Source organism: Siniperca chuatsi, linkage group LG19, assembly GCF_020085105.1.
Source record: "Siniperca chuatsi isolate FFG_IHB_CAS linkage group LG19, ASM2008510v1, whole genome shotgun sequence".
NCBI lineage: Eukaryota > Metazoa > Chordata > Actinopteri > Centrarchiformes > Sinipercidae > Siniperca > Siniperca chuatsi.
In genome coordinates this window covers 25,653,339-25,666,313 of record NC_058060.1, presented here as the reverse complement: position 1 = coordinate 25,666,313, position 12,975 = coordinate 25,653,339, and the positions used below count along the sequence as shown (strand labels likewise).

General features: G+C 43.2%; 2 protein-coding genes across 6 annotated transcripts in view; one reads left to right on the top strand and one right to left on the bottom strand.

Annotated features, from left to right (window-relative positions):
• LOC122866464 (melanoma receptor tyrosine-protein kinase-like) overlaps positions 1-10,066 on the bottom strand; it is a 34,950-nt gene extending 24,884 nt beyond the window's left edge. Inside the window, 1 exon segment of the mRNA XM_044176164.1 lies at positions 9,857-10,066. Coding sequence (XP_044032099.1) covers positions 9,857-9,935 — 79 coding nt within the window. The 5' untranslated portion in view covers positions 9,936-10,066.
• Positions 1-12,975, top strand: part of LOC122866462 (protein NLRC3-like) — an 876,731-nt gene that overhangs the window by 59,703 nt on the left and 804,053 nt on the right. The gene's annotated exons all lie outside the window — the stretch shown is intronic.

Here is a 12,975-nt window from a genome sequence, read left to right as displayed (position 1 = left end):
GATATAACCTCCACTGTCAGCACCGACTACAAATAAGTGAAGAGAGATAAAAGATTCAGAAAGAGATCCGTTAGCCTTGGAGCTCAGTGAGTGCAGGTATGTTGCCAAACTTATTAAAAGATCAATTCTGATTAATACATCAGCTCCAAAGACTGTGATGTGACTGCACTGATTGTCTCTACTTCTTTCTGTCTTTACTGTATATAAATGAAGTATATAGTATCTGAAGTACTTTGTTTTGCAATTTTGCACAACACTTGCTCTAAAAATGATTCTGCATTTTGATTCAAGTGCCTGATAAAGCAGAAAGAGACATCGCTGCTAACATGAAAACAAAAGAACAACAACAATAAAAAGATCAATCCATAAAAGCTTGTTGTTTAAAACTGTGAAATGGAAATCAATGGCTTCCGTGTTTGACCTGCAGTCACCTTCCCTGCAGCTCCACCGCACGGCTGAAGGTCCTGCTGGAATTCAAATATTAACTCGACAAAATCAATGAGGGCTTCTGATCGTTCCGCTCTGCCGAAACGCTCAAACGCTCAATAAAACGTCAGATTTTAAACTGTAACTAAGTGTTTTTATTGATATTCCTAAACATGTGACAGAAAGCATGATGTGACAGAAACACAAGAGGCCGTCTGAGCACTGAACTGTGCTGAGCTCAACCTGCAGACACAATCTGGTTCATACAGAATGAGACAGAGAGGAGACAGACATAATGCGCCCTGCAGAATGCCATGACAGGAACACAGTGGCCTTGTCTCTGAATCACACACACACACACACACACACACACACACACACACACTTCAGGAATGTCTCAAGCAGCTGAGAAGCGCTCGTCCTGTTGAACACACACTCAGCAGGTTTGTGCTCCTCTGAGAAAATCACACTTCAGTTTCACTTTGACTGTTTTCACGTTAAATCGCATTACCAGAGAGAATAGTGGACTGCCAGTCATCAGGTGACACCAACATGACTCCGAACGCAGGATCATGGCGCTCTGTGGCTGCTGGAGCTGGAAATAAGCAGCTGTTTGCTCACAAGTACAACATGTCAACTTAGAAGGTAAACACCAGCTGACCAATCGCAGTTCTTGTTGTCTCTTGTGGTGTCTCTGCAGCCACTGAGCTGACGTGGCAGCTGACGTAGGAACGATATAACCCCTTAATGAACTAAGTCATCGATTTCTGCCTGAATTCCGTCCAACAATATCATTCAAATACAACTGAAGTATTGTTTTGTGAGTGTGCGTCGGTGGAGCGGGTGGAGGAGAGATGCTGGGTATGTCGGGAGACGGATGCTGGAAGATGGAGCTGCCAGACAAGAGGAAAAGAGGAAGGCCAAAGAGGAGGTTTATGGATGTGGCGACCCACTGAAAGTGAGCACACTAATAAAGAAATGGCACAGTCACTTCTTCTTATGGTCATGGATGCATGAGATTCAGTGCATCAATACAAGGAGCCTCTGCAGGATGTAACTGATAGTAACCAGACATGTTTTCTGTCCACTTGTAGTTTCATAACCTTTCGTTGGTTCAGTCAGGCTGCTTCTGTCTGCTTTGTTCTGGTCTTTAGTTCACTTGCATGAACAAAAAGGTCTCACATGTGGTGCAAACAAGTTCTTTCTCTCTCTCAGTTGAACAGACACATGATCCTGTCTGACAGACGAAACGCTGAATGGAAAATCCCAAACAAATGTATTCCAAATCAAAAACGAATCGCAAAATCTAAACTGTGCATGTGTACATGTTTGCCTGCAAGTGTCAGTTTATGTGGGTGTGTGTGTGTGTGTGTGTGTGTGTGTGTGGGTGTGTGTGTCCTGCCTGCAGCAGTGTGTGCAGGTCAGAGCGAGACTCTGCTTGTCTCTCAGACTGAAGCTGCTTCCCTCTCACTCTGCTGTTCCCGTTCAAGGAAAATTCCAAGGACTGAACAACTTTTCTTTAGTTTTTTTAACACTTTGGCAGTAAATAATCTCACCAGGTGACAGACCGGGGACATGTCCTCTCCCCTCTGTTGCAGCTGGAGTTAAGAAAAAGGCTCTGAGTTGATAAAACCCAGATAGACTCAGCTAAAGTTTGTGCATTTTCACTGTCAGACGACACTAGCAGAGATAAATCAATCGTTAACAATGAAGAAAAATGTATTCTCTCAGATCGGTGACGGCGCTTTCAGCTTCACGCGCCACACAGAGAGATCAGATTCTGATCAGGAGAGCTGATCTGTGCGTTACAGCCGATAGCTCTGATACCTGCTGGTTTCCATTCATTATTAGTTTAGAGTGGTCACAGCTGCAGCTCTGAACCGGACTCAGAGACCTTTGGTTCTGAGCTCATTTAGCCTGGCTAGCTAACGTAGCTTTCACAGAGACGCCGTCGCACATGAACAAGAGACTGATTTCTCTTCCGTGGCAGTAAACACAACACACGAGCCTGCAGATAACTGTAGATATTCAGCCCTGACGAACAGTAATGATAATTTAACAGCAGGGCTACGACTATGTACTGACACTAGCCTTGCAGCTCTGCTACGAGAGGCTCGTAGCAGAATTCAAGGGTGGCCTTACTCTTTAATAAAAGCCAAATCAGTACAGATTACAGGCTTGACATTAATTGACAGAGCTGCAAGGTTAGATGGTAGCTGACTGATGAAACTTGGGGGGGCCAAATAAGTTGATTTTGTATTTTGATTCATTTAGCTGTAGGAGGCTCTGTGACATGCAACACTTAGCATTAGGGCTGTCACCTTTTCAAAAAATCAAGTTTTAACTAATTCGAACAAAAACATAATTTGAATTATTTTGAACGCAACCCACATAGCTTAATCCTAAAATACTTTGTGGCTGTTTCATTCATTCACAGTGCCTCTGCTGCCTCAAGTGAGTGACAAGATAACAAGGCATTTTACAAAGTCAGCAAACAGATGTGCATTTTAAAAACTGTAACATTTTCAAACAGTGGTTCCCCTTTCAAATAAAAAGAGACTTTTTGTCAGTATTATCAGCATAACAATAAACATTTATTTCGTAAAATGAAAATGACAGTGGCCCTAGGATTGAACCCTGTGGAACACCACATGGTCTGTGGAACCAGGAAAGAAGAGGAGCATCATATAATAACAAAGAACTTTCTGTTTGAAAAGGCAATCGAGTATTAAATCTCAAATACCAACATATTCTCCTAGCAGACTAATTAAAATACAGACCTTTTTTCTTTTTTCTTCAAATTACAAGATCACTTTTTGTATTGCTACTTCAACAAGAAATAAGGGAGGGCATGATTTAGTCATTTGAGAGCAGAAATTACTAAACTGAAGGGGAAAATGGATCAAAAATCCTCCCGTTAAACACTTTAAGGCCCAAGTGTGATTACTAAGAAACGGCCTCACGTTGATATTTGCTGCAGGTTGTGTGAAAACAGCTGACAGAAGTCTTTGACCTTCAGGGACTGACCCAGCAGTGACATCAGTTTATAATCGAACACAGGTCAAAGACGTTTTCATTCTCCTGCCTCAAACACAGAGTTCACATGTACAGAGAGAGAGCAGGCAGAGCGAGCTGCCTGTATAATCCTGCTAACAGTTTCTGAGCTCCATTATTGACATTCTTCACATTCCAGCTATGAAAATCCCCCAGGCTGCACTGCTGCCGCTGCTGTCAGCAAGTAAGTAAAGTCAAGTCAATTTTATTAATTTTATATGGCCCAATATTACAAATCACAAATTTGCCTAAAGGGGCTTTACAATCTGTACAGCATACGACCTTAGACCCTGCAGGTCACACCTGCACGCTCACTCTGGGAAAGCTACTGCACATTGTTATTCTAATTCATTACTAGCCCTAATTGGAACGACTTAATTTGCCCACAGGTTGACAGATGACTCGTTTAAGTTCAGGCTCAGGCTCAAATAGTCAGAGTACACATGTTGCAGGACCTCGTCTCCGCCTGCTGTTCCTGAGCACCTGAAGAGAGTCCCCCGCCACATCAAACAAGTTGATATTTGTGATGCATCGCTGATGGAAGTTATATTTCCACATGCTACTTGATATCTGTGTGATGCTAATACCTCAGTGCAGCTGAGTTTTTTTATGTAATAAGTAACCAAAATCAAATGAATAAGGGCAGGACATGTTCACTTTCTGTTTAGTTTCTTTTCACTCACCCACTCTGGGGGTTAGGTGTATGTTCATGTGTGTGTTGGGTTAGTATTAGTGTGCGTACTGTTCTGGTGTGAAGAGGACAATTAACACTCAGCAAACTGACAAACGACACGTTTTCATGTTGAGAAAAACTTCTGAAGCCTCCAACTGTAAGAGGGGGCTCTGCAAAGCTCAGTTTAAAGTAGGGATGTCCGGATCGACAAACTGACGCAAAATCACTACAAAGAGAAACAAATCGACAAAAAAGAGATGCAAAATGACCACACACATGCAAAAACGACATTTTGTGTCTCTTTCAGTCTGGGCGTCTTGGGGTGGGGGGGGCCTTTTACATGTCTGTGCCCAGGGCCTGTTGTCTCATAATCCATCCACGCAGCCTGCTGAGCACAGTTTGTCCTGAATCTGGCTGATTGTTGTCGTAGTTTTCAGTCAATGCGGTTCAACTCAGTATGCTAACATTGTTGCCATGGTTACCACGAGGCCCCAACGTCTTCTTTATTGTCGGTGTAAAGTTTCATTTAGCTGCCTCCAAAGAAACACACACATGCGCATGTAGAGACACAAAGACAAGCACACACACTGCCAAGGTCTTTCCCAGAAGTCACACACACACACACAGAATTCGTTCGAGGTTTCTGTTGGCAAACCTCGTCTCTCTGCAGTCACAACAATCAGTGTTTCATCATTTACTGCAGCTGAAGCTCAAGTCCAGAACAAACACACAGAAAACCAGCCAGCTGCTCTGATCTGACGCTCAGTTAACACACACACACACACACACACACACACTGTTTTCATGTTTGTATCGATGACTAATCACTCCAAACACAGAAACTGCTGAATGTGCAGATTAGAAGTACTAAAGTCTGTCGGCCAATCAGAATAGGGGCGGTCACCTGCGGAGGTTTGACGGGAAAACAGAGCGCTTTGTTAAAGTTTGTGTTGTGCAAAAAGAAATTCATTTTATTAGAATTATATTATCAGTGTTGGACTTACAAAGAATTATCAGCAGGTCAGCAGACCAATCAGACGCAATCACTGGGTCTGACACACACACACACACACATCAAGTCAAGACTTAACCTCTGTTCAGATCTCAATGTATTAAACTACAGGTAACCATAGCAACAGTACTGATGCTTCAGGTCATGTTACCACTTAATTCACTCAAGGACCAAAGCTAACTCCTCAAGGACCCCTAAAAGCTCCTCAAATCCATCTCCAGGACCACTACCACGTCTTATAGGACCTCTGGAACCTCCTCAGAGATAACCTTTTCAAGGATCCCTTGAAACCTCTTCAATGACCTCTTGAACCTCCTCAAGGACCTCTACAAGTTCCTGGGACCTCCTGCACAATGTCTGGAACCTCCTCAAGGAACTGTACAACCTGCTCAAGGACCATTAGAACCTCCTCAAATATGTCTGGAACCTTCTCACAGACCTCTGGTACCAACTCCAGGACCATTTGAACCTCGTCAAGGAACCCTGGAATCTATTTTAGGACCTCGGGAACCTTCTTAATGACCTCTACAATCCCCCAAACTATGTCTAAAACCTCCTCAAGTACGTTTGCAACCTGCCCAAGGACCTCAAGATCGTAACCACCTCCTCCAGGGTGCCTGGAACCTCTTCAAGGACCTCTGCAGCCTCCGCAAGGATCTCTTCAACCTCTTCAACAACGTCCTCAGTGACCTCTACTGTCTTTCTGAAGCACTCCTCTAAACTAACGGCCACAGAGAATCCTGGTCTCTGATTGGCTGGCAGATTGGTGGGGGAACTGAACCCTCAACTCTGACTGATGCGTCCGTCTGTCTGTGCTGAGCGCAGAACAACACAACAGTCCATTCAAAACAAGGAAAGTCACACAGACACACTCAGAAAATCCTCCTCATAATCAAATTGTTGTCAAGACAAAGAGAGAGTGCAGTCAGCTGTTTTCACTTATAACAGAAACACACACACACACACACACACACACACACACACACACACACACACACACACTAACAGTCTGAAGAGTTGAGCTCAGCGTTTCCTCTCGTCATTAATTCAGTTATTTATTCTCTCGTTCTTTCAGGAGACAAAACTCTTATTTCAGCCGAACGACCTGATTGGTCCGAGATATGTTCCCTCAGAACTCCCAGAATGCTTAGCAAGCCTGTTTTCTACTGACAACCCAGCCAGAAGCTGTTTAGGAAAGAAGACAATCAGTTATCTCGGTTTCGATCGTTCAGCGCTCCAGCTTCCCAAAGATATTGTATCTAGATATTTTATGAGCGCAATTTGAATATACGTCACCTTTTAGAGATTGTGACAGGTGTTGTTTACTACTTTATGATGATTTACAGAAATGAATCGATTAATCGATACTGAAAACAGCCCTAATTTACATTCGACATACAAACACTAACCTGATATACGAGTCTGAGCATATCAGTGGCTGCAGCATCACACACACGTGTTTTAAACGTGTCCTGTGAGGACTGTGATGTGACGCCAGCCGTCCTCCCTCCCTTCGTCTCTCCCAGTGGGACACTTTGCTGTCGGGTGTGTGTGAACTAAACGTCCATCTTTTCATTTTTGCTGTGTGAACTGAAAAGTTTGTGATATATTTTGAATAATTTAATTGACGACAGATGGTTTGATTAAAAGCCTTCAGTTATCAAGCTCCTCTCCTGTGGAATCAGGTCCCAGTCTGGGTTCGGGAGGCAGACACCATCTCCACATTTAAGAGTAGGCTTAAGACTTTCCTCTTTGATAAAGCTTATAGTTAGGGCTGGCTCGGGTGAGTCCTGAACCATCCCTTAGTTATGCTGCTATAGGCCTAGACTGCCGGGACACTTCCCATGATGCACCTCTTTCCTCTTTCCTCCTCTCCCTCTCCATCTGTATGCATTTTTATCCCATTACTGCATGTTACTAACTCGACATCTTCTCTCTCCCATAGTTTTGTGCTTTCTTGTTTCTCTCCTCTCTCCTTCTGTCGCTTTCAGCAGGTATTTCTGCCTCCAGAGCTGCAGAGTCTGGATCTGTGGTTGTGGGCCGCCTGCTGCCCCCGTGTTCCTGCAGAGTCTGGATCTGTGGTTGTGGGCCGCCTGCTGCCCCCGTGTTCCTGCAGAGTCTGGATCTGTGGTTGTGGGCCGCCTGCTGCCCCCGTGTTCCTGCTCGACAACTGCTACTACAGTTGTTGTTATTGGCTCTGTTACTAATACTGACATTATTATTCCTATAGCTGTCATTCCTATTATTACTAATTTATTCATATTAACACTACAATTACTATTCTACTACTTTTTTTAAAAATAAAAAAATTTATAGGTGGTATTTACATTGTACCTCCCCCTCCCCAAAACCTCTCCCCTCTCTCTCTCAAAACCTAACACGGCAGCAGCGGATGGCGGATGGCACCATTGAATCTGGTTCTGCTCGAGGTTTCTGCCTCTTAAAGGAAGTTTTTCCTTGCCGCTGTCGCCAAGTGCTTGCTCATGGTGGGATTTGTTGGTTCTCTGTAATTAATATTATAAAGAGTTTGTCTAGACCTGCTTCTATAGGAAAAGCGCAATGAGATAACTTCTGTTATGAATTGGCTCTATATAAATAAAATTGAATTGAATTGAATTGAATTAAAACAAAAGCATTCTCGTGTCTGAAGTGCTGCTAGCGCCCCCTATAGGACACAGTGTTCATTATATCTGTTTCAACAGCAGTGGAGCGAACATGTCGAGTGTGTCCTGAGGGTGGCGCTAGAGGAAAGTTTATGGAGTCATTAACATCTGAAGGGTTCATCCTCTGGAGAGCAGGACGGAGATCAGGAACCTTCCTGTCAATCTGAGCAGCATTTGTTGAGATATCTCACTCTGAAGCAAAGTGCTTTATTGTGTTTTTATCATTAAACTGTTGTAACATCTTCCTCCATTATTAGAAAAAAACTGCTTTACGCTCCCTTAAAAATAAATAATAATAATAAATAATTCTTTGTTTGTCAGGTGATTTACTGTAAAAACAAAGGTCAAGGCTGTTTTTCTTACACAAGGATTAGTCGATTAATCAGCAACTATTTTGATAATCGATTCATCGTTTTAGTCATTTTTCAAGCAAAAATGCAAATATTTGATGTTTCCAGCTTCTCACTTTCTTCATCTTCTATGACAGTAAGCTGAATATCTTTGGGTTTTGGTTGAATAATAACATTTAAACACATGTCCCTGGGCTGTGGTATATTATAACGGGCACTTTTCACTATTTTCTGACATTTTATAGACCAAAGGATTAATTGAGAAGATAATCAGAAGATTAATCGACAATAAAAAATAATCGTTAGCTGCAGCCCTGCTGTAGCTCTTCCTCCACAGTCCATGTTTGGAAGATACAGGTTATCCAGCCCACAGTGAGGACATACGAGCTTGGAGCTTTGGCACAAATGCAAAGAAAACGGCAGGAAATGAACATTTAATTGGTGATAATTCAGTCTGAATGAGTTTACATGTAGTTTCTCTCCTGTAACGTCCCTGTGACGCTCGACATTTTCTTTCTCAGTTTTAGCTCCAATATAATCCCACTATATGAAATTACAGTTTGTCCTGTTAACAGTGTTTCGGTTATGATATTATATTACAGCACTTAGTGGTTTCAGAAATCAGAAATACTTGATTGATCCCCGAGGGGAAACTCTTTTGTTCCAGCAGCTCACTGTCAGGTCAGTGCACACAGGAAGAGAAGCACTAAGCAAAAAATATAATACACTATAATACAGGCAAGATAAATTAAGCACAAAGTGGATATAAGTATAAAATTAAGATAAGTGTAAAGTACAAAGTGGATTTACCGGTTGATGATAAGTACGTACGGTATAATAATACAATGTAATAATAAAAGTAATAAGTAATAGTGCATTAACTGTCAAGTGTATCTTATTAAGATTATAATGAGACGGAGGATATTGCACAGCAGTAATAGAAGTATGAATAAATATCAATAAATTCAACTGAAAACAGAGTTTATTGCACAATTATGTCAAGTACTGCAGAGATGTTAATGATCGATGTCCAGTTTGTTTGTTTCTAACAGTAATAGGATGACATCTTCCTATAATATCATACTGATAGTGTTAATCATATTTATAGTCGCCTATTTATTGTGTTAATCATCATCATGATATTTTTAGGATGCTCCTATAATGTTCTTATTGTAATCATTTTATTTAATGCCACCTTTTGGTGGTTATTCATCACTTCTTGCTCAGCAGTTTGTGTTGTAACTTTACTTTTTGTGGCGCTTTTTGCTCTTTATGATGAAAGTAATATTCCTCAGATATTCTCATAATATTCTACTGATACTCCAACCCTCATCTGTAGTTAGTGATCCTATCAGTAATATTAGAACAGGAACGAGCCAAGTGTGCGCTGTCCTCAGCAGTCAGTGTGTGTTTATCATGATGGGAACTTGAATGTGTCTGAACCTGATCAGACTTCATCTGTATTCCTTCCCGAAGACACAAAACTGGGAACAACAGAAAGTTCAGTCACACAGCAGAAAACAATCGTTCAGTCTGCTCCTCGAGTAAAAGCAGCTGAACCACAGTGAAAAATCCACTTTTTAAAAACGTTCAAACTTTAACTCTCCGGAGCTCTCCCCCCGGGCTCACGCTCCCTCCCTCCCGCACTAACACGCTCTCCCCCCGGGCTCGGTCCTACCTGTCCTGCCGGGTCTGGTGCAGCAGCAGCGGCCGAGCAGCAGCAGCAGCAGCGCCGCTCCGCCGCCACAAAGCTTCATGTCTGCGGCAGATCTTTAACGAAACTCCTGGAAGTGTTTCTTGTTCTGGAGGACGGAGGACAGTGTCTCCATGAGCAGCTGGAGCAGCGCGGGTGTTCCTGTGTGAGTGTTGAAGCTGAATGACGGATCCTGTAGAGAAGTACACACCCCTCCACCTCCACACCCCACCCCCTCCACCTCCACTCCACCCCCTCCACCTCCACACCACACCCCTCCACCTCCACCCCACCCCCCTCCACCACACCCCTCCACCTCCACACCCCACCCCTCCACCTCCCACCCACCTCCACCTCCACTCCACCCCCTCCACACCACACCCACCCTCCACCCTCACACACCCACACCCCCTCCACCTCCTCTCTGTAATTCACTTTCAATTAGCTTTATTGACATGACACATAAATCCATTTGTTTGGCGAAGAACAAAAGTCAAACAGTGTGTGTGTGTGTGTGTGTGTGTGTGTGTGTGTGTGTGTGTGTGTGTGTGTGTGTCAGTTCAGTTGTTTTGTTTCTCTGTTCTCACAGCAGTTTGTGTAAATGTGCATTTCACCCATCAGCCAACTGTTTTTGTCTTTTTCATTGAAAGTCTGTCTGGAAATCACTGAGATTGTTAATAATAATAATGATAATAATAATAATAATAATAATAATTCACAGCTTTAAATATAATCCTGTCAGTGTGTGGAAGCTCCACATCAGCAGCCTGTCTCCACATGGTCTATAAATAAAGTTGTGTTTCTGTAAAGACATGTTCAGTGTTTTCCCAGATGGACAGACTCATGTATTTATTACCAATTCATAACGCGTAGTGTTTGAAGCTCATGGCCTTGGATTGTATCTAGTTTTGTGATTAAAGGATCAGTTGATCAAATTGAATCACGTTAAAGAAAACTGTAATTTTCTTTCTTCCGGGGGCCCCTGGTGGCCCCAAGCAGCCACTCAGTTCACTTTCAAGTTCTTTTTAGAAAAGCTGGATATTTTGTCAGACAGTCGGAGTGAGTAAATGTCTCTAACAGGCCACCGTAGCTCAGATGTACAGAGTCCAACAGTCTCTGCTGCACCACTTCTCAGGGAGACACTGAGCTCTTCATCTGACAGCTGCAGTTACTTTTCAGATGAAGGTTTTCAAAAATGAAACAAAACACATGAAATGCAAATCCTTTTAAAGATGAAACCAAGTTGCAACTAATATTTTAGTATTTTCATTATCGATTACTCTATTATATGATTTTTTTTTGATTGTTCAGTCGATAAAATGTCAGAGTCCAAGGTGACGTCTTCAAATGTCTCGTTTTAAACTCTAATCCAGTTCACTGTGAAATAAAGCAGCAGCTCCTCACACCGGAGAAGCTGGACAAACAGGACGTTTGATGTCTGGATGAAAGCGCTCCACCCTGACCAGCTACCACATTAAATATTAATGTGTCAATAACAGTAATAATCTGAAAGAGCCCATCCTGCATACTCAGTACTTTAGATACTTGAAGTGTATTTTACTGATAATACTTCTGTACTTTAACATCAGTGAAGCTCTGAGTGCAGAACCTGAAGTGTGGCTGCTGGTGCTGCGTCTCAGACGTCTTCATTCCCACTGAAGACATAAAACTATTCAGTATTTCATAATGAAGAACCAAATGTTAGAAACCCGTCGGAAAAAGAGATGTTGTTGAAGCAGGAGTTCTTCCTCTTCTTCGTTCCTGTCCTGGCTGTCAGGGTCTGGCCCCCCAGGGAAGGAAATAAAACATGATTTACTGAAATCTGATCGTCAAACCAGAAAGAATGACACGAACCTGCAAACAAACACTGAAAACAAAAGGCGAGTCGCGTGTGCAGATGGAATATAACACCGCTGATGTCAAACAACGATGAGACAAAGAGACAACGTGTGATCGGCCTGCCGTCCGGACGCTGAGCTCGTGTCTCGGACAAACTAGGACCAAGCAGCGGTTTGTTTTCATTCAGGTTTGAGTCACAGCAGCGAAAACTGGCCGTCCCACGTCCACAGAACCCACGACCACGTCTTCACATGTCTTGTTGTGTCCGACCAACAGTCTTAAACTTGAAGACATTCATTTTATAACAGAAACTATCAACAGTCCGTTGCTTTAAAAATGTCCATTTTTATTAATGAATTATTAAAATTGTTGCAGAATACTTGGCAGCGGTGCTTTTGCAGCAGCAGGTCCTCCGAGTGTCCAGCAGCGTCACACGTCTCTGGGTAAAGTCTGGCTGCGTTTGGGGAGAGGTCGCGGTTTGGGCAGTCTTCTTCTTTTCCTTTCAGGGGTCACCACAGCGAATCATGTCCTCCATCTAACCCTGTCCTCTGCGTCCTCTTCACTCACACCAGTTAACTTCATGTCCTCTCTCACTACATCCATAAACCTCCTCTCTGGTCTTCCTCTAGACCTCCTGCCTGGCAGCTCCAACCTCAGCATCCTTCTACCAATATATTCACAGTCTCTCCTCTGGACACGTCCAAACCACCTCAATCTGGCCTCTCTGACTTTATCTCCGAAACATCTAACATGAGCTGTCCCTCTGATGTCCTCGTTCCTGATCCTGTCCGTCCTCGTCCCTCCCAAAGAGAACCTCAACATCTTAAGCTCTGCTGCCTCCAGCTCTGCCTCTTGTCTTTTCTTCAGTGCCGCTGTCTCTAAGCTGTCCAACATCGCTGGTCTCACCTCCGTCTCCAACACCTTTCCTTTCATTCTTGCTGAGACTCTTTTATCACACAACACACCTGACACTTTCCTCCACCCGCTCCAACCTGCTCGCACTCGCCTCTTCACCTCTTCTCCACAGTCTCCATCGCTCTGAACCGTTGACCCTAAGTACTTAAAGGCAGTGCTGAGTACATTTGCTCAGGTACAGTTCTGAGGAACTGTGAGTGTTTCCATTTTCTGCTGCTTTCTACTTCGACTCCACTTCGTCACATCAGTTTGACGGTTGATGCTTTATTTTACGTGTAAAATTCATTTCTAACAGAAAGCCTGCATTCACACACAGGGCCAGCAGCTGCTAATGAGAAGGATAACTAAAA